This window comes from Ptychodera flava, chromosome 19 (genome assembly GCF_041260155.1).
Source record: "Ptychodera flava strain L36383 chromosome 19, AS_Pfla_20210202, whole genome shotgun sequence".
Taxonomy (NCBI): Eukaryota; Metazoa; Hemichordata; class Enteropneusta; family Ptychoderidae; genus Ptychodera; species Ptychodera flava.
Genome location: NC_091946.1, coordinates 35,548,197 through 35,575,864, shown reverse-complemented (window position 1 = coordinate 35,575,864; position 27,668 = coordinate 35,548,197). Strand labels below are relative to the sequence as shown.

Below are 27,668 nucleotides of genomic sequence, written 5' to 3'. Positions count from 1 at the left end.
CAGCCATAAAAATCCGGGGTCACTGTGCAAATTTTATTACCACCACACTAGAGGAAAACGTCATCCAAAATTTACCGCATTTGAAACTCAAAATGGCTGCTGTCCCTGTGTTTATTACTGTATGGGGAAAATTAAATTTTCGATTCATACTGCCATGGAGCTAGAAACAAAGCGCCATGATAAAACTATGGTGGTGAAAAGTTTACTTTCTCCGAGAACTTCAAAAGGAGTCCCCATATGCCGCAAGTTGTAAACCAGAAAAGTAGTGGGAAAATAGGGAGACCTGTTTCCTTTTTTGAGAGTTTTATGGCAAACTTTATAGAGATTTACGTTTTCACTAAACACTGATCTGAGTCCTCAAAATTCAAATACAAGTAGCATCTCCACGTTTGTTTGGTTTTTTTAAAGATAAATTTATTTCAACATAGTCGCAAATAAAACAAATCTATATAGCTGTGAATGCGTTAAAATTACAATGCATCTCAACGCCTGGGCAACATCACATGCGCTCGAAAAATACGCCCTCGTGCGACAAAATATTGTAACTTTTGTTTTAGAGAGCTGTAAACTTTTGTCGACATGTCTTAGATATTAAGGTCCATGATGCTCCGAACTTTAACCAAGCTTTATATCTACAATTGGCAGGTATGCTTTTGTCTTATGAATACACCTTTGAATAGGATGAGAATGTGATTGCAAAAAAAAAATATATCGTCCTTGTCCTTGGTGCAAAGGTGTCAGAGATTCGTGTGATCTTTAATATTGTTTAATACTTTGATTTGAGGAAAATTTGTGAGCAACCTTTACCCTAACACTTGGCTTTAATCTAGTAGACTGGAGATGTGAGAACACCCACATGACACCTCAGTACGGGACAGCTAAACATGTTTCAAGTTGATCTAAGCCACTTACTCTCAGTGTTTTAAATAATGAAATTAATAAATAAGTGAATAAATACATAAATGAAACAACAAAAATAATAGCAATAATAGTAATGATAATGTCTCCATCGGTTTTTCATGTCATAAACATGAAAACATGATGAGAACTATATTTACCTGTTGTCATACTACAGATTGGCTGAAATGGGGATATGATTTTGACACGTCTCATCTTCAGGCATAAGGTGGTGGTGGGGGGGGGGTAGGTGTACATGTCTTGTCCTACATAAAATGTGAACCATAAAATGATCTGGGTATCATGGTGTGTCATTGAACATGAAAAGGTGATCTATACAGTTTGAATGTCTCAGTCCCTTCTACAATGTCTTCCCTTTTATGAACTTTCTGGTGATAATATGTCTCAAGTTGACCTTGCTGTTACCTCATGATATTGACTTGGCTCCCAATTCAGACTCACATCATGGGTCTATCATTTATATCCCTAACCAAGTATTAGTCTAAAAATGTTTATTTAAGGTAGAATGTGTCTAGGAGACAGATATTCAGACTCTAAATATTTTTCCAATACTTTACTTATACTGATCTACTGCTTGTTTTTGTTTTTGTTTCTATTTTTTTTTTTTTGGGGGGGGGGGAACTCATTTTAGAGCTCTTGGAGTGAATCTCTTTATTTATGTATTGTTCCCCATAGAATTAACACAGGGATGGTGGGCATTTTGAGTCTGTCTTTCACTTTCAAGGTGCATGCTACCTTTTCAAAATTACTCTTACAGAAACATGGAAATCAATTTTGTATTAACAAACTATACTCTGAATGAATATATAAAAAATGTCAAGTATCAGACCACAAAGGGCAGTAATAAAAGCAGGTGCAAAAAGACATAATTTGTGCGAATATGTGTCGGCAGAGAAATGTTGTGCCTGCATTCAGTAACTATAAACCTCTACTCACACTCAACAACTGAACACTGATTATTTGAAGCATCAGTTTGGGAACTGATCTGATTTTGGTACACACGAAAAGAAACACAAAGCAGATGAAGGTTTGTAACTTTTATTTAGAAAAAAAAAATTTGAACATATGCCTCATAAAAGGTAGTGTGATAGCTCATTTACCTGCTGACGCAGCAAAACTCCCATAACAAAGTCTTCCAAAATACTTGTGAGATCCATCTTACTGTTTTAAATGGCAGATTGGACCATTCCACTTAAAGTACAGGGTTGGAAATTTAAAACTGACCGGGAAACAATTCTTGAGATATTGAACGATGTAAATGAAAATACCAAAGGACATAGAAGTTGGTATAAAAGTTATGTTTAAAAAGGAAATGAATCTTTGTCCATAGCTTTCTGGGAAAATATTCGAAAGAAAGAATATTCATTTTTGAAAAAAATTTCCTATCAAATTTTCAACTAAACATGAACCTATTATTGATAAACAGGCATCGTTTTTAGATCTTATAATGTGTCAGCATTCAAAAAACAAAAATTGTTGTATACGCTCTTTCAACGGTGTCCCCCCAACCTTCAACTAAATTGTTGAACCAACTAACCCTTAAATAATTGCATTGTATTCAGATCTTGACCTAGACCTTGACCAGAATAACAATATCATGACTTTCATCTTTAAGGTAAAATAGCTGTAACTTGAGACAATACTTTTGTTTTCTTTGTTCTACAAAACCATGTATATTTGTTTTATCAGCTTAAAAGAATATTAAGTATTAACGATGTAAACAAAGAAATATTATTGTTAAAGAATCCTAGTCTGGATTTCTAAAATAACATTTGATAGAATGCAATAAGGCTGTGTTGAACATTTCTACATAAGTTTTTTGAGTTCAACAAGACGCTGTTCTTTGTAAACGGAATAAAAATACTGAAAAATACATAAAACATTACAGCTAATGAGCTTTATCGATGGTAAACACAAATATACTGCAATCACTGATGTTTTAAATAGACAAATTTTTAGAGAGATCTCGACACTTCCCACATGCAGAATTTGGTGGAAATTTACGCAACCAATGGTTAAGAATCCAGTTGTTCTTACCAGTGTACTTCAATACTTTGATAAAATTCTATTGCATTCAAGTTGAGTCTTTGGATCTGCACAAATCAATGTAGGCGGGATGAATAAAACTTGACATAAACTAGTAATGGGGTGAAAGGTTAACCCTATGAGTGCTATAATTTTTCCCACCAAAATTTTATTGCATCATTTTACCAATATTTAAGAATTTTTCTGTAAATTTTTGATAATTTTGAACCAAATGGACATCACATTTCATTGGCTGCAGTTTTTTATCAAAATTTAGACAAGAGTCTGAAAAAAATTGACTGGGGTTTATTTTTTAAAGGTGACAAAATTGACTTGCACTCAAAGGGTTAATAAGCTAGTTACATGTTCTTACCTGCCATTTCAATCACTTGCAAATTTTGCATGTTACATAAAGTATCTAAGTTTGTCTTTTACTGAACGATTGGGGGGTATTTTATTTTGGGATACAATTGATGCATATCATCTTGAATACAAAACGTGCTTGATCTGTGAATGTTGATATAGCAAACACCTATAACATAATTCTACTTGTTGAATTCAGCAGGGCAAATCATTGAGATTTACTGTGCTTTACTGGGATTCAACATTATAATACAGTAAATTTCAACTTATTTATCATGAATGCACACTGACATTAGTACATTACAACATAGAAATGACTGGGCCCACCAATCTTCAGTTTCCATGAAAATCAAAAAAAGAATATGTTGATGCAACAAAAGTAAAATACATAAATACAGAGTGGTTAGTTTGTAAGACCGGCTCATCAAATACATAGTTACTACTGTAGATTGAATAAAATCAACCTATGATCTATAATGCTATTGAAATAAGTGAAAATTACAATGATACTGGTCTATGGTCATGAATACCGTCAACGGTATCAGTAGTAACATCATGTTACTGTGACTCTGCAGTTTAAAAGAATAGCATAAAGTTCTGCCAATTAAAGGACCAGTCGTTATAACTTTTGATTTTTCACTATTTTCAACTACAGTTTCTTGTTGTACTCCCAAAGGCGTATAAACATACACAGTATAAAGTATCCTGTCAACGCAATCTCTGAATCCACACACTGCATTGTTATTGTTGAGGAGTAAATTCTGATCTGTGCTAGAATTCAAATGTAAACAATAACAGTGCATTTTACATATACATGTACATGTTGTGGTGACAAGCTAATTAGCAAGTCTTTCAACATGCTTAGAGGAGTAGAACGAGATGGCCGAGACAAAGATAGTGAAAAAAGAAATCATTGCAAGTTATAGCCACTGGCCATTTGACAAAAATATGTATATCAATATACATGCATTTGTGTCCAGACATATCGGAACTGAACTGGACAGTACCATATTCATATGGGGGTGGCCAGGTGAAAGAGGGGAGGAATTTCAGGACCCCATGATCAGGTGTATTGCATGTGTAAGATTGTACTAAGGTGAATAAGTAATGAGCTACTTCGGCAAACACATATTTTTTAGGATTATCATAGTATATCCACCTCAGAACGAAAATTTGAACTTTTTTGTTCGAAGCAATTTTAATTGCTATATTTTATAATCAAAGATATAAATAAGCGGTTGATGTGAAAGTTTCAAGCTTACAGACAAGCAAATAACAAAAGTTTAGAGTACAATGTATTTGAAACAACAAAAAATTTTGGAGTGTCTGAACATCAAAATGGCTACCAAAATCTCTGTGTAAAACTCTATAGGAATAGATGATATTTTTGATTGTCAGAAAAACAAGAATGCACAAACTTAGTTTTTATCTGGTGGTTTCAAAATGAGTTCATGTGAGCTGCAGTATCAGCAAAGAGTTGTTTAAATTTTAGAGACCATACATCTTTCTCAAGTGCGTTACAGACAGAGACAGACAGACAGATGCATACACACGTAAATACCCATTTTTGACTTTGAATGAAAATGTTCTCATTAAATAGTCTGTTGCCAATATCAAATTTTGTTGCTTTTATCCTGTTCACAACACTTCACTGTAAACAGGTCCTGACCAACAATGGGTTTGGGCCAAACCACTGTAGTGATAGGGTTAATAGAACTTTGAGAGAGTCTGAACTCCTCTTGAACTTAAATGCAGACATACAATCTAAAGTACAAGCTGCATATACATTTCTTTGGCAACTTTATAAACATTGAGGTAACATAAATGGGACAGTAGCTGTAACTTTTGATGGTCTTTCAACATTTTTGCTCTGTTCATCGATTGAACGTTCTTGTTCTACTCCCAAAAGTGTTTAAAACACAAACTATTTGGCTGATCAACACAGCATTTTCATGATCTATATGCATATAATCTACTGTTATTGTTTACATTTGAATTCTAGTCCAGACCAGAATTCACTTGTAAACAATAAAAGCAGTCTACACATGTACCAACTGAGTTGAAAAGCTGAATACTGTTTATCTAAACATGCTTTGGGCTTTAGAACAAGAAACTCTTGTTGACATTAGAAACACAACTGGTGAAAAATCATCAAATGTTACAGCTGCTAGCCCTCTAAGCTTGCAAAATTCATTACGAAATTCTTAAAACTCTACAGCGATAACTTAAAAAAGGGTAAAAACCTTGTCCAATTCCCATCCCTTCACACTGCCAACATTACAATTAAATAGTACAATCATATTTCAATATCAATGTCTCAAACAAACACCTTAAATAACACTGGAGAAAATAAAAAACTCTTGACTAATATATTCTCGTGGTGAGCAATTGTGCTCACCTAAAAAAAAATTGTTTCATTGAAAAGTACATTCACACCATGAAAACCTGACTGTTGTTATTTAAGTTTTCTTTTTTTTTGTTAGAAAAGAGTGAAAAAAATACCACATTTTGAGTATAATTACCATAAAAGTCAAGCACCTCCTAGGACGATATAATGGCAATGGCATTCTTAAGGATGAGGTTATTGTCACAGCGCCCCCTACAGGCATGCTGTTATCAAGGTATCTCGTGGCAGTGCCACGGCCATAGTACCCACAAGGGTACTAGTCTCTTTCTAAGGCAAATGCTATAGAATTCCTCCTGGTAATACCAAAGCCATGGCACATCTGAAGGCAATGTCCCAGCCATGCCATCCCAAAGCGCAAATGGCACCTCATGCGTGAAGATGCACGCCACGACCATAGTACATTCAGAGCAAGGTCACAGCCTAGGCCAAGTTCAAAGGGGCAAAATGCTACAGCCATGACCTTGCATTGGGGGAAATACTCCGAGTGATATTCCCTCACGGCAATGTCATCTGTTTTGGCTTTCTTCTGCTGCTTTCTAACTCTAATCTGAAATACTCAATGGTTTTGTTGATCCCATCTGCCATCGGAACCTGCAACGGTAAACAAAAGGACCAATGTCAAATGTGATTTTTGTTTATCAAGTCTGTTGAAATTCAAGTGAAGGTCATGGATTATTACAATGACTCCCCAACAATGATACATTTCTGGGCTCTTTCAGTCAACTTGATTTCTGTGCATCAGTTTGATGCTTAACAAAATACTACATACAACTATAGGATGCCCAACCTTGAAATATATTTATGCTGAAGGGAAGACACTAAGGTGGCTAACCAACAACTAAATATTTCCTTCAGTACAATCTCCAATGATACAACCAGAACATAAGAAGAACCATTTGGTTTTAACATAAAGAGTCATTAAATGTTATATTCATGAGTATCTATGCTGTGAAATGGACAAATACCTACGTGTAATCTGTTGCTTAAAATAAAAGAAATTACAAGCATATTGCAAAGAGATTTCATGTGATCTATGAATTTTGAATATTGAGCCATTATGCATACAAAATTACATCAGTTTTATGGGACTATATGTAACATATGCCAGTAATATTGCATATTTCGCTGTTTTTGGAAAGTGTTGAAAGATTGAGACTTCAAATTTTGATTCAACATTTTTTCATGGAACTATGCTTAAGAAGTTCTACCACGTACAGAAATAAGGACGGGATATTTATATTACCTTTGGTTGCCAACCAAGAAGTTTTTTTGCTTTTCTGATGTCGGGTCGCCTTCTCTGCGGGTCATCCTCTGCAGCTGCTACATTTTTTATGATACTCCTTGAATCACCTGATAGTGGATAAAACATTCCGCAAACAGATTACACTGTGACATTTTCAACAGGGTAATAGCTTTACTGTCTGTTTTACATCATGGATTGCAAGTGTTTTCAATTCTATTTGTACTCTGTTCTAAAACTGAAATGCTATAAAAACCAGACGATTTTTGATTTGTGGCAAGGAGTAGCCATTTTTAGTGTGGCTGAAGGTAGGACGGGTTAATGTAGAGTGAGGTTTGATGGGAATTGTGCCTTGAAGATTGCAAAGGATTGCTTGAAGTCCATTCTTAAAACATAGAGTTTTAAATTTAAATCAATTTCAAAATGAAAAGGGGTCTACAAGTTAAGCAACATATTTTTGTAGAATTCACAAAGAATTTCAGACTGTTATTGATTTACTGGCACAAAAAACAAAACAAAAACAGACTACAACTTGTTAATCTAAGTCTATTGACAGTAACTTACCGACTGAATTTTTAATAATTTCTGCAAATTCAATAATTGTGTGTTCCTCTGGATTTCCCTAAATTATAAAAAAAAAAATAAAAAAATTTAAAATTCTAAAACTTGCTCCCTGTAGCTGAGTTTATTTATCCTAATGATTGATGCAACCAAGGACAATAGTCCAAACCCGGAATTCGAATCGACCACGGTACAAACAAAGCCATGTGCGCAAACGTGCATAGACGTACTTGTATTTCCATACGCGTTAGTACACATGTGGGCTTGTTTGTACCGGCATCACGTGATTATTTGGGCGTACTGAGTCTGTAGAACGCATCGCGTCCTTTTTATTCCGGAGTAGAACCATTGTAACTCGACTCAACATTCAAGGATGATAATTGCAAATGAAACAAGTATTCAAGTCTTGTAGATGATTAAGTTTATAGTCTAAATGACTGTTTTGTAGTGCTTCACGATTGGAAAATTATAAGATGAACGGCAAAGGTACCAGTAACCCTTCTATGTTCCTGTCTGTTTGTTCTGTCCAATCAATGAAATAAATGTAAATGGGGAAAAACTGAAGCTAAAATGAATCAAAAGACTTGCATTCCATAATTCAGAATAGGTAATGCTACACTGAAGAGATACTGTCATTATGAACTCTTAGCACCAATGCATACAAGGGTAATAATACTGTATTTCCATAGGAAAGAACTTTAGATTCCTGGGTTATTTGAAGCCTATATCTTACAAAATGTGTAAACATTCATTGACAGCTCATTAAAGTGGCATTGTCTTTTTGTGACATTTTTATACGTCTTGTTTTGATATCACCAGTCCATACTAAACCCTGACACTACAGAGAGATTGTAAAACATTTCAAGGCACAACTTTCAGAATCAAATGTAACACAACTATTTCCGATTTCGAGTAGATGCACTCCAAAAGTGTACTGTTGTAGTAATTGTTGCTATTCTAGGGAGTCCATATAAAGCAAGCTGCTCACTGCCATACTGTGCAATGCTATAGTATGCTCACTGTAACTAGAAAATATCTGTACTCCCTAGGTCAGGTTACAAGAGTGCTATTGACAAATTTTCAACCCTTGAAACTTCAAATTCAGTGGGCTAGCTATCAAAATACCAATTTCGCTGTCAGTGTCAATAGTATTTATCATTCCTGTAATATCTATGCATAAGTTCAAGGTCAAATATAGACCTTTCTGAGGACAATAACATGTTTACAAGATGTAACAAAAAGATGATGACACCAAATGATCAAGTAATCTATTACTAAACATCTGCTGTTGCCAAAGCCTTGACCTCACATCATATAAATTTCATCCTGCACACAGACAATGTTGTGGAATCTATACATTCTCTCTGATTAATCAGTTCACATTTGTTTGGATGGATAGAATATTGATTGTTTCATAAATCTTGATGCAGCTGTTACAATGGCTAAGAGGACCATGCCGAAAACACTCTGGGGATTGACAACTTCTGTGTACACTTGGCAGAGGGAGCTACATAGACATAAACGAAGTTTCAAGATGCTGGGTAAAAGATGCCTGACAAGCATTTATGCTGCCAAGTTCACACATCACCATCAGGTCAAGTTTGTTAAAACCAGTGGGGCATAACCTGTTCCATTTTGTTGCATTTTAACAAAGACTTCAACATTTGAAGGCCCCTGAAAACATATATAATGTAAACATGATTTTACTGACAAAACTTGCTATGACTACCATGCCAAGTGGGTGGAAATATGTATAGAGTTTGGCTCAATACTGCTTGTTTACTGACTCAGTAGATGGGGAAGTAATAGGCCTGGCAACATAAGGGTTAAAAACTTTACTGAATACATACCACATTCACAGGTGACGACACATTACTATTCATTAATGCAATGAGGCCATCAACTAAATCACTGTAAATGAAGAAGAGTATAACACAGCTGTTATATTGATATGTTCGGAAAGTGAAAAGAAATCTTGATTACCACTGCAAGGACAGATGTTCTGAAAAATGCAAGTTCTCAGTTATTTCCATTCTTTCCAATTTCAACTTTTTAAGGAGTAAATTTGAAAATTAAAATGAAATTAGTTTAAGTTCTCCAACTTATGTTTGATAACAGACACATTCCAAGCTTTAAAGGGGAAAAATCTTTCAATGTTTAGTGTGTGACTTTAAAGGTATACTGTCACCTGTTCCACTTTTGCCACAGTTACCATGGAAAAAAAAAATCTAACCAATCAAAGATTTTAAGCAGGTGGCCGTTTTTTTAAAAACAGCACCCTCACATTGGCATTTTGAATACCAAGGAACGCCCCTTTGACCATATATGGGCATATTTAGATTCCAGGTGACTGTATACCTTTAATATCAAACAAAATTAATATCTTGAATAGCATGTTGTTACAATTTCAGCTGGTAAACTTCATATGATTTAATCAAAGTGAAAACAGAATGTGCAATATCTACATATTGGTGAATCCTATTTGTCATTTTATTGAATGTCACCATCATGATGGTCAGTGTTGGTTGTCTGACACTGCAACACACAAACAATCCTTGGCAAGCCTTTCTGTTTCTTTAAGGTAGTGTGTGCTATTCAGATTCAAAAGATGTTGTGATACTTTGCTGGTTTGCTGTCTGTACGGACTCATTTTGAAGCCTGTAGAATGCGTGCTTTCTTTGTCTGATTTTTGTGATAATAATAAACTGTAATTTTTCCCCATAGAGTAATCATAAGGATTGCGTCCCCTTTGAATTAAAATATTGGTAAATATTAGGTAATTTGTATCAAACTTTGCCCAATATGATTTGAAAGAGAGCAGTTTGAAGTTTCCTTGGTGGGAAGTTTGAGCAAAAGCTTACCGGTATAAACATGTAAATTTTTTACTTTCAAGGCATATGTTACCTTCATATTTGTTCAAAAACTCGTTATTTAGTCGGCTGCATTTATGAAAAAAAAAGACCTTACCCCAAAAAAATTGCTACAAAAGGTTTTTCAACGGTTTTTGATAGAGTCAAATGTGCTTAATAACATACTAAAAGTCTACCAAAATCTGACCACCGGAAACGCGTCATTTTCAAGATGGCGTCCAAGATGGCCGCCATATACTTAAAATGGCCATAACTACTTAAATATTAAACCTAGACTAGTGATGTCTGTGTCTACCACCATGTTTTAGTGGTTTAGGAATCCAACTACCATATCTAGATTATAGACAAGTGGTCATAAGTCCCATAATTTGCATATTTGTACATGTATTAAAAATATCACTGTCACATTCTTCGTCCGGAACATGTTGCTCATGTGGATTTTCACAATTTCCGAGGTTAGGTAGTAAAGGGAAATCAACTCCACACATCGTTCATATTTGGGTTGTTTGCGTTTTGTGTATAAAAGTATGTATAATATAAGTGTATGTCATGTTTGGCTGTTTTAAGTAAAGTGTTGCTTAGCCATGGCGAGACGTACCCGTAATCTACGAGTCTTGATGTTACTCCACACTGGAGCGGAGAGACAAGTGTGACACTGCGATCCTTTGGCGCTGCGTTTCGAAAACAGAGTTTTCTTCATCAGTCGCTTAAAATTCATTCTTGATTGGTGAGACGTGTTGAATGGTTGATTGTCTTTATTTGGTAGTATGTTGTTCCACTTACGTTTGGTGTTCAAGTAGGGAAGCTAGAATGTCTACTGGTTGGTCTTGTTGTGTTTGTGTAGATTCGTGTGAACCTGAGTTCGAGCTGTCGTCGCTTTTGTGAAATCTGGCGCTTATAAGTCTATCGCCTATATTTCTGTTCCTTCTACCGGTATATGCGATTATTGGTTGATTTTGGAACAGTTTTTTTTCTTAGTGTTTTGTCTTTTTCAAGTTCACTTCAATTTTTTCTCAGAGCTTGCTTGATTTTTGTCATTTCGATGTACGGGCTATATGTTGTTATGAAGACTACTGTATTGTTGGTGGCGTTCTTTCTTTCTTTTTGTTGTTCAAGCTGTCTTTTTTCTGCTTTTATGATCTGTTTCTCTGATAATGCGTTCTATTTCATTTTAGCTCATATTTGGTATGTGCATAAATAACAAAAAACATCAAATATGGTGAGTCGGTGGCGTCTGTGTGTCTCTATGTATGTATGTGGGTATGTTAGTGCAGATGCATGTCCGTCACATGCAAAAGCTCCCTTACCGCCAAAGCTATCATCTCAGTATTTGGTGTACAGGTAGATGCAGGGGCTGAGATGTGACGTTGTTCAAATGGACGTCAAAATGTGCAAATGAGGTAAGAAAAAGGGAAATCCTGCAATGTGTAGGAGTGGTGGTATGCCAGTGACTGAAACAGGCTACTCCACTGACCTTGAATCATTTCCTGTCATTGTTTTTGAACTGTTACATATTAACAGACCTGCTCAAACTAAGAGGGACTAGCTGTTTTTGCTATGCATGTTGCTAAAGTTGACCTCCAGTACCTAAAGTTTCAGACGATATTTACTTTTGTCATTCTTCTTTTTCTGGTTTATATATTTCTTGTTGTTTTTCTGGTTGTACTGTGCAGAAGTCATTGTCATAACATCAACGTAGAATTTTCCTGTACTGAACAGTCAGATAGAAACAACATTTATTGTTGATCTTTGGTACCCATACTGGTATGTACCAATTCTGATCAAATATGATGGACACCGTATAATTGCGGTATTTTTATATTGTCGGTCTTGTAGTTTTTCACTAAATTGTGTGACTTTCTCCGTAAAATCGGTTTCGTTGTTGCATGTTCTGATGTATCGTAATGTTTCACCTTTGATCAGACCTTTGAATGTTGCTGCCGGATGGCATGAGTTTCTTTGTAAGAACTGGAATGTATCTGTTGGTTTTATGTGTGTCTTGGTGTCGAGAATGTTATTTTTGTTGTATCGACGATCTTTGTAGATAGTCAGGTCTTAATATGTGATTTCTCGAGAGGAGCTTTGAAAGTAGGATGCATTTTGTTGATGTTTGATATGAATTCTTTGAGTTGTGTTCCGATGAAAATCAGGAAAACATCGTCACTGAACCTCAGCCAGGTCGGTATTTGTTGTTTGTGTTTCTGTATTATTCTCATTTCTATCTCGCGAAATGTAATATCTGCTATTTTCAGCGACGAGGGAGACCCCATAGAGTACCCGCATATTTGCCAGTAGAATTCATCATTGAATTCAAATATGTTGTTTTTTACGATTATTTTTAAGCAGAGCTATTATGTATTTCGTTGGTGGCTGCTTGATTATGTAATTATTTGATGATCTTTCATGATTTCATGCTCTGCCGACTGATTCAACTGCCTCATTATGTGGTGTATTTGTGTAAATTTTAATTACATCTAGTGTTACTAGTGTTGCATTGGCCGGAACTTCGATTGTCTATCCCATATTTGAATATTTGAATCAGTCAATAGAGAAATAAGAACACCACTTTGGCACCTTCTACCGAAAATACATAAAATGCCGCCACCAGGAGCTAAGCTCGCAGGACAGCCAATTATAAGTAGATGCGCCAGTCCAACGTTTCACATATCAGAATTCATTGACCATTTTCTCAAACAAATCGTCAAAGAAACAACCAACATACATCAAAGATACAACAGACTTTATACTGAAAATTTAGACAATCATAGTTCTGGCCAATGCAACACTAGTAACACTAGATGTAATTTAAATTTACACAAATACACCACATAATGAGGCAGTTGAATCAGTCGGCAGAGCTTGAAATCAGGAAAGATCATCAAACAATTACATAATCAAGCAGCCACCAATGAAATACATGATAGCTCTGCTTAAAAATAATCTTAAAAAAACAACACATTTTAATTCAACGATGAATTCTACTGGCAAATATGGGGGTGCTCTATGGGGTCTCCCTCGTCTCCGAAAATAGCAGATATTACATTTCACGAGACAGAAATGAGAATAATACAGAAACACAAACAACAAAGGCCTACCTGGCTGAGGTTCAGGGATGATGATTTTCTGATTTCCATCGGAACACAACACGAACTCAATGAATTCATATCAAACATCAACAAAATGCATCCTACTTTCAAATTTTCGTTTCAAAGCTCCTCTCGAGAAATCACATATTAAGACCTGACTATCTACAAAGATCGTCGATACAACAAAAAGAACATTCTCGACACCAAGACACACATAAAACCAACAGATACATTCCAGTTCTTACAAAGAAACTCATGCCATCCGGCAGCAACATTCAAAGGTCTGATCAAAGGTGAAACATTACGATACATCAGAACATGCAACAACAAAACCGATTTTACAGAGAAAGTCACACAATTTGGTGAAAAATTACAAGACCGACAAAAAAAAAATGAAATAGAACGCATTATCAGCGAAACAGATCATAAAAGCAGAAAAAGACAGCTTGAACAACAAAAAGAAAGAAAGAACGCCACCAACAATACAGTAGTCTTCATAACAACATAACCCCCGTACATTGAAAAGACAAAAATCAAGCAATCCCTGACAGAAAACTGGAGTAAACTTGTAAAAGATGAAACACTTAGTCTAAAAAGCGGTTCCAAAATCAACCAATAATCGCATATAGAAGGAACAGAAAGATAGGCAATACACTTATAAGTGCCAGACTGCAAAAAGCGACAACAGCTCGAACTCAGGTTCACACAAACCTACACAAACACATCAAGACCAACCAGTAGACATTCTAGCTTCCCTACTTGAACAACAAACGTAAGTGAAACAACATACTGCCAAATATAAACAATCAACCATTCAACACGTCTCACCAATCAATTTTAAGCGACTGCAGATTAAGAAAACTCGGTTTTCGAAACACAGCGCCAAAGGATCGCAGTGTCACAATAGTCTCTCCGCTCCAGTGTGGAGGAACATCAAGACACGTAGATTACAGGTACGTCTCGCCATGGCTAAGCAACACTTTACTTAAAACAGCCAAGCATGGCATACACTTATATTATATACAATTTCATACACAAAATGCAAACAATCCAAATATGAACGATGTTTGGAGTTGATTTCCCTTTACTACCTGACCTCAGAAATTGTGAAAATCCACATGAGCAACATGTTCCGGACGAAAAATGTGACAGTGATATTTTTAATACATGTACAAATATGCAAATTATGGGACTTATGACCACTTGTCTATAATCTAGATATGGTAGTGGGATTCCTAAACCACTAAAACATGGTGGTAGACACAGACATCACTAGTCTAGGTTTAATATTTAAGTAGTTATGGCCATTTTAAGTATATGGCGGCCATCTTGGACGCCATCTTGAAAATGACGCGTTTCCGGTGGTCAGATTTTGGTAGACTTTTAGTATGTTATTAAGCACATTTGACTCTATCAAAAACCGTTGAAAAACCTTTTGTAGCAATTTTTTTTAGGGTCAAACCATATTTTCAGCCGACTAATTTTTTTTATCACGTTTTATCATCATAGTTAAAGAAAAACATTTTATCACAGCTTGATCACAACTGCGAAAACACAATCTTTTAATCTGATGAAAAGCAGATGTAGAGATGGCGATGTTTCCACATTTCTTTGCTCTTTGCTGTTCTTGTTAGCCGAGTGATAATTGCTACAGAACAACAAAGAATAAGCATATCTACATCTGATTCTACATACCTGACGTATTGAAATGATCTTGTCTGTTTTCCTGTCCCAAATATTGTGATTGGTTCGTCCTGCAGAGCCTGGAGAATGAAATTACTGACAACACGGCCATCATTCATGTGCATTCTGGGTCCGAAAGTATTGAAAATGCGTGCTACTCGAACCTCAACATTTTCCTGGAGAAACAAAAACAATAAAATGTATGAAATAGATAAAAAATAAAAATAATAATACAAAAATATAAATAAAGAAGTATAAAACAAGAAATAGACAGCAAAATACAAACAAATTTAGAATATTTGAAAACAACAGGGGAGCTATTTCCTAAATATTTTTAATTGGCATGAGTGAAGGTTGGGGACATAAACTTTTGGATATGACATGAAAGGGATTTCCTTGGGGTCTACTGGTATAGCTTTGCACTCCATGCCTATAACCAAATAACAATGACTCCCTAGGTAACTACTGATTAATGAGAAATGCTATCTGTGCCCATAAATCAACACTTTTACCACATAAATTCTTGCAATTCGCCAGTAGGACCACTTGAACATTTTCAAATTTATTTGAAATTGCTGAAAGTTTGCTTGAAATTGCAACAATAATTGGTGATTTTCTGCTGTGTTGAGACCGGCAGCCACTAGGAAAATAACGTTCACAGCAGCACTCATGTACACTGTAGATAAATTTGATGGCCTAGTGCAAAGGGGTATATCATCTGTGTTAAAGCATAGGAGATATGCCCCTCTTGCACTGGGACATTGGATTGTGGTTTGCATTATGGTACTTGTTGAATATGTGCTTGTGTAAGTGTACAATTGAAATGCACAGAAGGCCTTGCAAGCTAAGTTGTATAAGGCCTGCCATTTCTCATGACAGCTGTCTGTGAGACAAGCGGGAAGTTGTAATTTAAAGTAAATTTAAAAACACCAAACAGACCCTACGAACTATCTAAATGACAAATTATATTACTTTCTATTTCTTTGAAGTCATGAGGTAGCAAGTTGAAACATGCTGATCTACAGGTATGCACTTCAAGGAGCCGATGTTTACTGTGACAAAACTGAAAATGTTGTTGACAAGTTGATTTATTGACGTGTTTCACCTCTGTACCAGTGCTCCACTACACCAGTCTTACTTTGCCATTGTTAACAATGCAGGCGTAATAAAATTTGATGGTGAAAGGTGATGCTCTCTCCCTGTGTAAGATTGTACACTAAAGGTCGTTGAAAATCCACAGACTTTCCAATGCCTTTAAGCAAATATCTGGGTGTTGGGGTATTTGAAATGAAACACAAGAACACTACCAGTGTTTGCATGGTCAATAATTCATAAAGAGCTTTAAATGTTACAAAAAACATGTATCTACAAGAATGTTAATGATTGCATTTGCTATTTTCATAAATTGTGCATTGCTTCATTCTCTGGTAGTTCTCATAAGTTGACTAAAGTTTTGCAGAATGCTCAAAATCCGTGGATTTTCCGAGCGCATACACATCATGCTACTTCTCTTTGAATGAAAAGGATTGAAGTTCAAGAGGAATTTGTAAGGTAATATTTATGACCTTGGCACAGCATTGCAAGTCACCTACTGTATTCTTGTACTCTTTGGGAGTGAAATTCACACCTTCCTATAGTAAATCTTTCTGCAAAGTGTAGACTATCTACAAACCTGTTTTGCATATGCATAGCACATAGCTTCAGCAATTCTTTTGCCTTCGTCATAGCAAGCCCTGGGACCAATGGGATTTACGTGACCCCAGTATTCCTCATTCTGGGGGTGGACTTCAGGGTCTGCAAGAAAGAATCACAACTATTTACAAAGACAGCCATCCGAGATCGCATGAAAAGGGAATAAAATACTAGTCCTTCACACATTGTATACTGCATGAATAATTTTCACAGATTTGAATACTGTTCTTTTTTCAAAGTGGAATACAATGTTGGTGTCACTGCACTGAGTTTGAGTCCCTTACTTATAAAGACCAAGGTAACTTTATGCGCACATTATATCACTCACTTTCTGTAGTGTTGTGACCACCCTGTGTAAAACAATGGAATGGTCCAAAGTTTGGCAACATCTGGGGGATATGAAATATGGTACTTCTCTGTCAATACATATTATAATATTGCAACTTATACCAAAATATCCACTGTGAGTCATTCCATGTGGACAAAGTCGTCATCTTTTGACATAAATTGTATCATTTTTATATCATCTAAGAAGTTGTTCATACTGCTGAGCATCTCCAAATACATTTAAAGAGTTATTGACAACACATACCCTTCACAACTGATATACAGTACACATGATGAAATAATTTTTGGAATGTACCAGAGATACAAGCTTACAACACTCCATCCTTGTAAATTGAGAATGTTGGTTTATATTATAGTAGGATTATAGATTATGCTTATTATTCCATAGCTTGATATGATTTCAATTCACTACATTTTCCTTTTTATATTTTTCTGTAAAGATCCGTTAAAGGAAACGTGGTGTACCATATGTTCTGTTTTTTTCATTCTATTTGTTAAAATACTCCAAGAATGATGTTGAAAAGTCCCTTGTCAAACTTGTCCTCACAGTCTGTATCTCTGTACACAGTGCATTGTTGCAATGCTAACTTCTCATATTTCAACATTATTTTGGGAAAAGAAGAAGAAATGTACTCATTTATTGAAACAAGGATTATGAAATTATTAGCAAATATTACTGTTATTGAACCTTTAAATATAAAGCTGCAAAAATAAAGAGAGATGTGATGTAATGTCTGTTTACCTCCATAGACTTCTGATGTTGATGCTAACAATAGTCTAGCTCTGACTCTCCTGGCCAGGCCAAGCATGTTCAGTGTTCCTATAGAGTTTGTCTTGATGGTTTTGATTGGGTTGTACATGTAGTGAGGCGGTGAAGCAGGTGAGGCCAGGTGGTAGATTTGATCAACTGAAAGAATAAGATTGATGATTTCAAACAAAATTAAGATAGTTGTTAATGACAAAAACCATTTCTTTCAAGTTCCAGTTATTTTAGTACTTTATTCATTTACTATATTGTTATCAACACTCTAATGTTAAAACTGCACACTCATTACCAAAAGTTATTCTTAAGTGAAATTAGTTCCTGTTTTTCTAGATTTAACAGTACAAAATAGACATTAAACCAAACTCAGCTGTGCACTAAGGTACTGAGGAAGCACTGCAGACTTTTATAGAGAGCTCTGTCTGTCCGTGCAGATTGTCAGATTCTTTACATATTTTGTGATTTGCTGTGTGAGTTTTCTTCCTCTTCGAAAAGCTGCATACTTCACTCTGGTTGGAAAGGTTTATTTCAGTTGTATGACATTCAGAGTATAATCCATACGATACAAGCCTAGCAGGGCATGATAAATGATACGATTACAGACCCAAGCTAGAAACCATATTTCTGTTTGACGTCAGAGACTAGGCACAGTATAGAAATGCCCAGACACAATATGGGTCTCTCTGTATTCATACATTTTTCTATAGTATTCATACAATGCTAATCAGAGGTTTTATCTACAACTCTACTCGGCAAAAGTAGTTTCTCATTTTTATCAGATATCAATATTATGAGTTGTTTTTCAAAAATGCTTTAAAATGTCCAAGAATTACAATGACATTCTGGCAACAGGTAAATCATTATCTACCACAGTGTTGACATCAAAATAATTACTCTTGTAGTATACGATGTGAAAATATTCTGTGTATGAATAATATTTGAGATGTGTCAAATATCTAATATAGCATGAACAGCAATACTAAAATGTTCAATGTGTAGAAAACCACATTTAAATGCATTTATCCTGATTCATCAAGCAAATATGCTACATAAATAATAATAAATGCTGAAAATAAGACGACAGATAATGAGAGAATTATGTGGTGAAAAGTGGTTTTGCATATCACAAATTATCGTAAATCATGCAGCTTAAAGAAATTTTAGGATCTTACATGTTTAGAAATTTACGGTAAACTGTAATGAATTTGAAGAGGCCACAAAAATTCATAAAAACATTCTCCATTTACTCAGTGCCCAATAATTAAACAAAAGTGCTTACATCACTTTCATTGCAACACTTTTTTGAATTTTTGATTCTGAAAATTATTTTTAAACCTGGCAACATGTTAGCTTTAAAATTAAACTCAACATATCATAGAAATTACAAAAGTATTACATCATGTGTGTAAAAATAACTATTCTAATCTGATTTTACTGTGATGACTGACAAGTGTCAGTGGTATGTTGTAGCCATAATTTCTCTGAACTAAAGAACAGCAAACTGCTATAGTTTTGTATCCCCCATTTCTGTACACAGTTAGGTTCACTCCATACACAGTGAAGGAAGGCATGATCATCAATGAAACACTCCAACATACCTTCAATAAGCAGTGGTTCAACAATATCATGGTTGATGAGTTCAAAGTTTTCATGTCCAACCCAGTGCTCCACATTTCTCTTCCTCCCGGTGAAAAAATTATCCACCACGGTGACCTCATGACCTTCTTTCATGAGTCTGTCCACAAGATGAGATCCAACAAAGCCTGCCCCTCCAGTCACCTACAAGAAGTCAAAGAGAGCGTAATCTTAACTTTTTGTCTTTCAGAACATTTGTCAATCACAAGTATTTCATTTTGATGTTAAATCTACACTGGCATACTGTCTGCAGTTACATATGCTAGAAGAACAATTTACTTTGCTGTGTTTTTAATGAGAAAATGAAATTCATGATATTGACATGTTAATACATATTGTAATGTAAAGGATTCGGTTGTCTGTACACCATGTGCAATGAATATCTGAAAGGCCCAGTGTTATATTGTTCATATGTGAATTCCTTTCTAAAACTTCCACAACATATTGACATTTAATAGAATATTGTATTTAATTTCAGATTTCAATGTACTTCAGATAACACACATATAGAAGGTATGAATCGAGTGAAACCAACATTCATACACAGTCCTGGAGATTAATTTCATCTAGCTTCAACAGAAAGATGGAAAATTTCAGGAATACAGCGGTACAATAGTTTGAATAGTACACTGAGGAGTAATGCAAGTTCCAGCTGCTGACCATTAAAGCAAGAAAGAGCGAAAAAGTACATGAAATGTTTATGATTTAATGCAAACAAGATGTTCGGCTTTCATCGAAAATGTGTGAAAGCAATATACATGTACCACTGTGGTCTCTGAGATTTCAGTTACCATACCAATATACAACCTTCTCCATGGTAACTGTATGTACATTGGGAAAGTACTGCATAACATATATGATTTGTGAAAGGTTATATATGTAGGTGGGCTTTGCCATCATGCTGAATTCTGCACTGAGCTGAGCCTAGCCACATCTTGGTTGTTATTTTCAAGGGTTCTGTTTGTTAGATTCTTTCTTTTAACCATAACGAAGAGCTCATTTTCATGTTACACTGCATTATTGACATGGAGTCAACACACAAATTCGTCAAGTAACTTTATAGTGAAGCATTATTGTAAACACGCTACACAAATAAAATAAGCACTCTTTCAAATTAAACTTCCAAACACAACTCAGTGAGATATTTTGTTTAAAAAGCCCTGCATACATGTACTTACCAATATCCTTTTTCTGTCCTTTTCTGTTAAAAACTTTACATCTGGGTAAGATTTCCTTGTTCTAGTCAAACAAAAATTTCAAAAGAGAATAAAATTATATGATGATTTTCCATCCTTTGATCATCTCATTTGTGAGGACACTATACTAAATATCTTTTCAAACCGTGTTAAAATACAGTACAGTGTTTTTGATAACTGTCCATTTTGTAATTAAACTCTTCACAACTTACCAGTTAAGTATGCAGTATATTTGACTATAATCTTACGCTGTAATCAGCAAAGTTTGAATATCTTCAGCCATAAATACGTAAACAAGCTTGCATGTGTACCATTCCTGTATTTTTCATGGTTATCGTTCACTGACTAGAATGTTGCTTTTCAAATTTATGCTGATCAACTCAACCCTTTCCGATTATGGATATTTTGTCAATTGTAAAATGACAGGATAGAGACAAAGTTATGTGAGATAAACAGGTTTCAGTAGCTTAATTGCCTTGTTCTTTATATTCAAATACACCTCATCTATCACCACATCAGCAAATACTGCTTTCCTAAATATCATGAGATGTGACCAAAAATGCTATCCGGTAAACATAATATGTGGCATCTTTCTTAAGTATCAGAAAGCCTTTGCTGTGAGGTCCTTGTGGAACAGACATGTTAATCTCTGTTTAAATCTTTCCTGTGCACTGTTGCTATGAGTCCACTATGTATTTTTGTGTACAGTTTCATATGGTGACGTGCAAGCCACCAGAATGCTCATTTTCTATTGAGAACTGACAGTACATCAATCAAATGAGGTCTTTCAAATCATCATACAGCCTATTGAGAATTCCATATGTGTAACTCACTGGTAGTTGTCTTCAATTTCTGTTTATTGCCACGCTCCTTTGGGAGTATACACTTCTAGAATGTAGTGTTAGCATGTGAGCTAGCTACAACTGTGCTGACCAAGAAGCTTTCTAAATTGTTACACCATCACAAGCAATTTCAAATCATAGAAAAGTGCAAACTCACCCTTTTTCGAGCAAGGCTATCCTTTGTTCCATCGGTCTTATGACCTGAAATGAAATTATTAATACGAGATTTTCATTTTTGGCTTTAGTGTCAAATGGTACAATCTCTGCCATCAGCTCAAGGCTGTACATATGGCATCTCTATAACCATTTTATTAAAAGTAAAATGAGTAATACACTGTCCATATCACTGATTTTTTAAATCTTTGTTTCTGATTATCTGTAATGCTTATTTGATTACTGAACCACTGAAAATCAAATAACTATATTGACAGCTTTGTATATGATTTGTTGATGAAGTTTCTTATTGAATAAATGTAATAATATTGGATTGAAATATATTTTTGAGAACGGAGCATGTTTTACGTTCTCTTTAGTTCTGAGTGGACAGTAATACTGTCACATTATGGTCCTTTTTTAGACATGGCATTGGACCAAAACTACATTGGTATTTATGGCAAACTTTGTGATGTTTTGAGAAATATTCACGATGCCCAGCAGGGCTATGTATGTGTCTAACAATAAAAGCTTGCATACCTCTCTGAGTTCAGTCCTTATGTCTGCTAAAATATCTGCTTTTTTGATTCTAAAACAAAGTCAAAAGGGAAAGTTGGTTAGAGTCTTTGAACTGATGCTCATATTTCACAAAAAAATTGGAGTACATGATGATGAGCTTCAATTTTATAAGAATCAGTGTGTACATGTATGACTGGTTGATCCACATCAAGAATAATTGCTCCCACACCAGTAATTTCAGTTAATTCTTTGCTCCATTTGGCAGTTTGGCATCAGAAATATATAATGTCGGTGTTTTGTTATTATCTGAACAAGTCTTAACAAGAAAATCCAAAAAACTATCTGTTAAATCAATATGGCGAGATTTTATTGAAAAGATTTCAAAGTAACTTAAGCGAAACTATCCTCAAAAGAATAATTATTGCATCACAAATTTCAAGTTTTCAATGAGACTATCACCAGGAACCTGGATATCAGATTTCAAAATATTCAGATAAGTGATTCTGGGAAGATTTTCTGACCAAAAATGACAACAGCATCCTCAGTACACAATATTGATAATTTGCATGGATTTCAATGAATTTCATTATTTCAATGAATATAAAATGGATATCCATAAGAATCTGCACATCAAAGACATATTGGGAGTAATCTCTTGTGATGCCAAAAATGCAAAAAAACATTCTGACACAGTGATAACATTGCTGATAACTTTACTTTTTTGGAGAGACATGAATGAAAACAGCTCTCTTCAAAACCTTCCTAGTCTGTGTAGAACTATATTTCAAAGCAATAAAACTGGCACTTTCTGAACAGATCTTTTGACTGCACAAGTAGAAATAGAAATTTTAAGACACAGAATTTTCGAATGCAAATTTTCAGAAACTGCATCTATACAAAAAAATTTAAACTACTTGTACCTAAAAACAAATACTTGGTAATATCTGACCGGTAGTTTCTAACATTTTGATTTTGAACCATTTTTACACTGCATTTTTGACTAACATGTTTAATTTGTAGGAAATCCTCTCATCAGCCCATTGCATCTATGCACAAAATCACAGAAAATCGAATGGCCCTAAAGTTTTTTAAGCACAGCATATAGGTCTGTATACATACAGACAGACGGAGGACAAAGAGATTTCATTAGCTACTAATGCTAACTACCAACATTTTTCTAAATGAGAGCCACCAAATCATTTTTTTTTATCATAGTAGACTGCTTTTCTTGTGACATTTATCTAATGCTGGTTGAAATATTTGCTACCAATCTACACATCACTTTCTTTGATGATTCAAAACATGATATATTTACAGGTCAAACATTTCAGCAAAATGCTTGAAATGCAGGGTTTGCTCATTTTCTGGGATCTTGTCCTGGTATGATAGATAAGAGACATCTTTTCAATGAAGGAACTTCCTGCAAACATGCTGTTCATGATAGATCTTGGTCTCCCTCTGGTGTCAATGGTACTGTCTTTGTATGTAATACATGTACCTTGTTGTGTTTTTCCTACATGGTTTTTATGGCAAAAGTGACATTTGCCTTCTCTTAAGGTGAATACACTCATATTGACATGCCATGCAGAATCTGGATAACATAACTGGGAACTTTTTTACACAGACCAGCTTACACACGTTTACTAAAACACTGCTTGAATTGAATATTTATCTAAAGTTGCTAAACATTCTTTTAAAAAAATACAGTAGAGATTCTTACAGTGGACAACCATCTCCAAAAATTAGTAGTCCCAAGAACACATTTGGTAGTCCACTTTTACCCCATATATGGCTAATATAAATCATATGATTGCTATTTCCAAAATCTGACAAATAAATATTCAACTCTTAAACATCATTTCTAACATGGTTCAATTTCTAGTCATTCAGACAACACAGTGTCTGTTTATGAAAGCACTTCAAGCTGAAATGTTGTATAAAACCTTATCCACAACTAATACATTTTCTCTCGATAGAAGCTAAAATCTAACAGTATAAAACAAGTAAACATGAGTCTCTTTTATCATCCGAAATGGCAAAAGAATATCTAGCATGAACAAATTGCAACTAGTGATCAGTTGTTCATTATTGTTTCAAATACACCAGGTTGAACATGCTCACTGCAGTTTGTTTCGGAAAGCCTGCTATCAAGCTTGGAGCTAACACACCCTGCTAACACAGCTGTACACTGTGGCTTCATTCCAATGACGCACTTGAATAAGTGGTAGTCCCATGGGACAACCATTCTAAGAAATTGGCTGTCCAAAGGCAGCGTAGGGTTGTCCTGAGACCAGGGACAACAATTAAATCGAGCTGTGAACTTAAGTGAAAGGTCCACGTAACTATTATATTATTTTGAAGCTTAATTATTTGTTTGTTTGTAAATTGCAATTTTTGTTCTATTCCTCTGTCAAAATGCCCTGTGTTAAACTTGTTAACACAGCCTCCATGCATGCAATAACTGTCCATTTTCAATGAATGAATTTCAGTGTGGGCAGGTGTCATTTGTTTGCAAGCTAACACTTTGCATTTCAAACATACTGCGATGAAAAGAAGGAAAAAAATCTACTTGTCTTCTTCAACAAATATAATGAAACTGCAATCAAAAAATACTGCCACTGTCCTTTTTAAATCAACCTTTGGAAACTTACCTAGTTTCTTCTGCATCGTTTTCTCCAGCTCCCCAACAACACACTAGAATCAAAAGACAAAAAATACCAATGTCTTCAAAAATCATGATCGCAGTTTCACTTTTACAGTTATTTGTTTATAGACACTGGGGAAGTGAGCTTTGCCAGCAGCATTAATCTCCACAACCTGTTCAAACATTTATTTAATCTGGGGAAAAAACGTTTCACTAAATGAAGCTAATGTACTCTATAAGAATGAAGGCATGTGACATCTGTTCCAACAAACACATGCTTTTGATGAACACCTACTTTTCCCTAATGCTACTTCATTTCCTTCCTGCTGTTACCAGCATAACATAAGTTTAAAAGAAAAATGGAGAATTTGTGAACCCTCATTCTCTGAGGTCACAGTGTACACAGGTTAACCAAAATTACCATTTATAAGTGAACAACTGTGCGAATGTACTGTTGTACTGGTATGCCTGTTGTATTGTCTTTTGTTTGCTCACAACATGATTGATTGAGCAGGTTTTGTGAATAATGACTGTTTCATCACTATAACCTGACACTACGGCAATATTAGATAGCGATACATACCAACATGGAGGAAAAGGCTTCAAAGTAGATTAGTATTCATGCAAACAAATTATATTGATAAGCATTGTTTTGGTATTAAAGTTTTATGACAATGATTCATTATCAATGTGGAATATTCATATATACTAGCATCTTACCAGATTGTAAATCTTTGAAGGAACCAGGGTTAGCAAATGTTCACATATAGCATGAGAGGATTGAAAAGTTTTATTGACAATATTAACTAAAACTTTTATTTTTCTTCAAGCAAGCAATGTAGTTTATTGAGATTTGATGAAGCTTGCATCCATTTTCTTAATACTAGCATTAGCACACAGGAATCGAAACATGGAATATCATTAGTCTTTTTCAAGGTTGCAGGGGACTGAATTTATTATAAACTGGCTGCAAGTTAACTTTTTAACTATTTTTTATATTGATGAATTCACATAAAATTATAAATATGTTATGAATTGACATAACAGGCAGAATATCTCACACATGGGCCAAATTTGAAATCAAACAACATGAGGCAGGGCTTCCTTATGGCTCCCTCATACCTAAAATCACTGCAATCCTGAGATTTTCCTCCGAGGAATGACATAAAATGTAACCCATCAAAGGTTTACGGTTAGTGTAAGGATTTGGTTTAAGGTTGACAGTAATTACATATGCAGTATGGGTACAAAAAAAAATGTGGTGAAGTTGAGGAGAGGGCCCTGAGGAAGTCTTTCCCAACATGGAAAATAAAAGGTACAACCTATACTTTCTTCATCACAATTCATGATAATAAAAACATTATGATGAGATTTGGTTGTGAAACATTCTAATGTGTTCTATCACTATCAGGCATCGCCTATGCAAGGACGGCAAAGAGATCAGATGTAAGCAATACCACTCCCAATAACTAAATAACAGAAATCAATTAATTGGGGAACACCCCTCACACGAATAACATTGAAACTGGCCTTGAAAGGTTTTAAAGCTCTGCTATTTTTAGGTTTTGCGTTGATTGAAAACAGCGAACTTTTCTGACAAGGTTGAAGGTGGCCCCAACAGCTATCTGTGCTCTACCGAAACGCTTGTTTCAACACAGAAGTCACCCTAGAACTTCCGATGAATGATTGAAATGCTCAGCTGGTTGAGTACGATGGTTTTATTAATGATAGTAGATTATGGAGCTCGGAACATACCAGTCGTATAGGTCTATTGACAGAGCATAACCCCGCAGTGAAACATGCCACACACATGTGACAAAAGGTTGGTGCAAAAGGCCAAAACCGCCAGTCTGTTGTCGACATTCATAATGAATGGCATAAAGAAGTGTTCATTACTCAACGAACATAAATTCCAGAGGCACACACTCAGACAGGCGACTAATAAAACTATTACAGAATACATGTACTGATATCACATTGAAGGTCGGCAGAAATTTTTCAGTGAGGTCTGTTTGTTTCAGATAACACTTGACAATATCATATTTCACGAAATAGCCGGATCCCTTTAATAACTTGCAAGTTACAACATTGTCCTTGTCGGACAAACGAAACCGCTCAGCGGTCCGCTGTGAACACGATGAACAAGAATTGTGGGCCTTGAAGATCATGACTGGCTGGTCGCCTTCCTGAGATCATAATATTTTCATTCTCAGACATAAACACTGACAAAGCCACGTTCGATTTCCGGTTCCTCGATATGTGTGAAAATGCGATAACGACGCCGTGGCTATCGGACGTACAAGGGCTTCACCTTAACTTAAGAAAACTTTGAAATTCGGAAGCCATAGCGAGTGAAAGTGTTTACTCACCGATCAGAACTGTTATAGCGATTATCAGAATCACTCCCACTTTAAATTTTCTCCCGGGCATTTTAAGAGCAGCTATATTAATTCTCATGCCTTGTAAAATTCCACAGCTTGAGTGTCAAAACTCCCGCTTATCATTTCGACATAATGTAAACTAACAGTTTCACGTTACCACTAGTCTATAAACTAGATGCGGAAGTTGTAGAAATGGAAGTACGCATGCGTTATGAACTTGAAATGACGCCACTTGCTCTTTGTTATGCAGTTGATGATTGGATAAAAGGAACCACGCCTTATTCAGGATATTTTTCAATTTTCTGTGTTTCTTGCGATTTATACTTCAATTCCCATAAAGAA

At 35.3% G+C, this 27,668-nt stretch overlaps 1 protein-coding gene across 1 annotated transcript; it reads right to left on the bottom strand.

The window, feature by feature from the left end:
• Positions 1 to 1,940: 1,940 nt before the first annotated feature.
• On the bottom strand, positions 1,941 to 27,539 carry LOC139119425 (UDP-glucuronic acid decarboxylase 1-like). The gene is made up of 13 exons (XM_070683236.1): positions 27,315 to 27,539; positions 24,953 to 24,995; positions 22,323 to 22,371; positions 21,787 to 21,830; positions 20,770 to 20,830; positions 19,555 to 19,735; positions 17,936 to 18,100; positions 16,826 to 16,947; positions 15,166 to 15,329; positions 9,365 to 9,425; positions 7,518 to 7,575; positions 6,957 to 7,063; positions 1,941 to 6,304 (listed from the first exon to the last, which is right to left on the bottom strand). Exons 1-13 carry the CDS (start codon positions 27,400 to 27,402, stop codon positions 6,209 to 6,211), a joined length of 1,239 nt encoding a protein of 412 aa, XP_070539337.1. The 5' UTR covers positions 27,403 to 27,539; the 3' UTR covers positions 1,941 to 6,208.
• Positions 27,540 to 27,668: the final 129 nt, after the last annotated feature.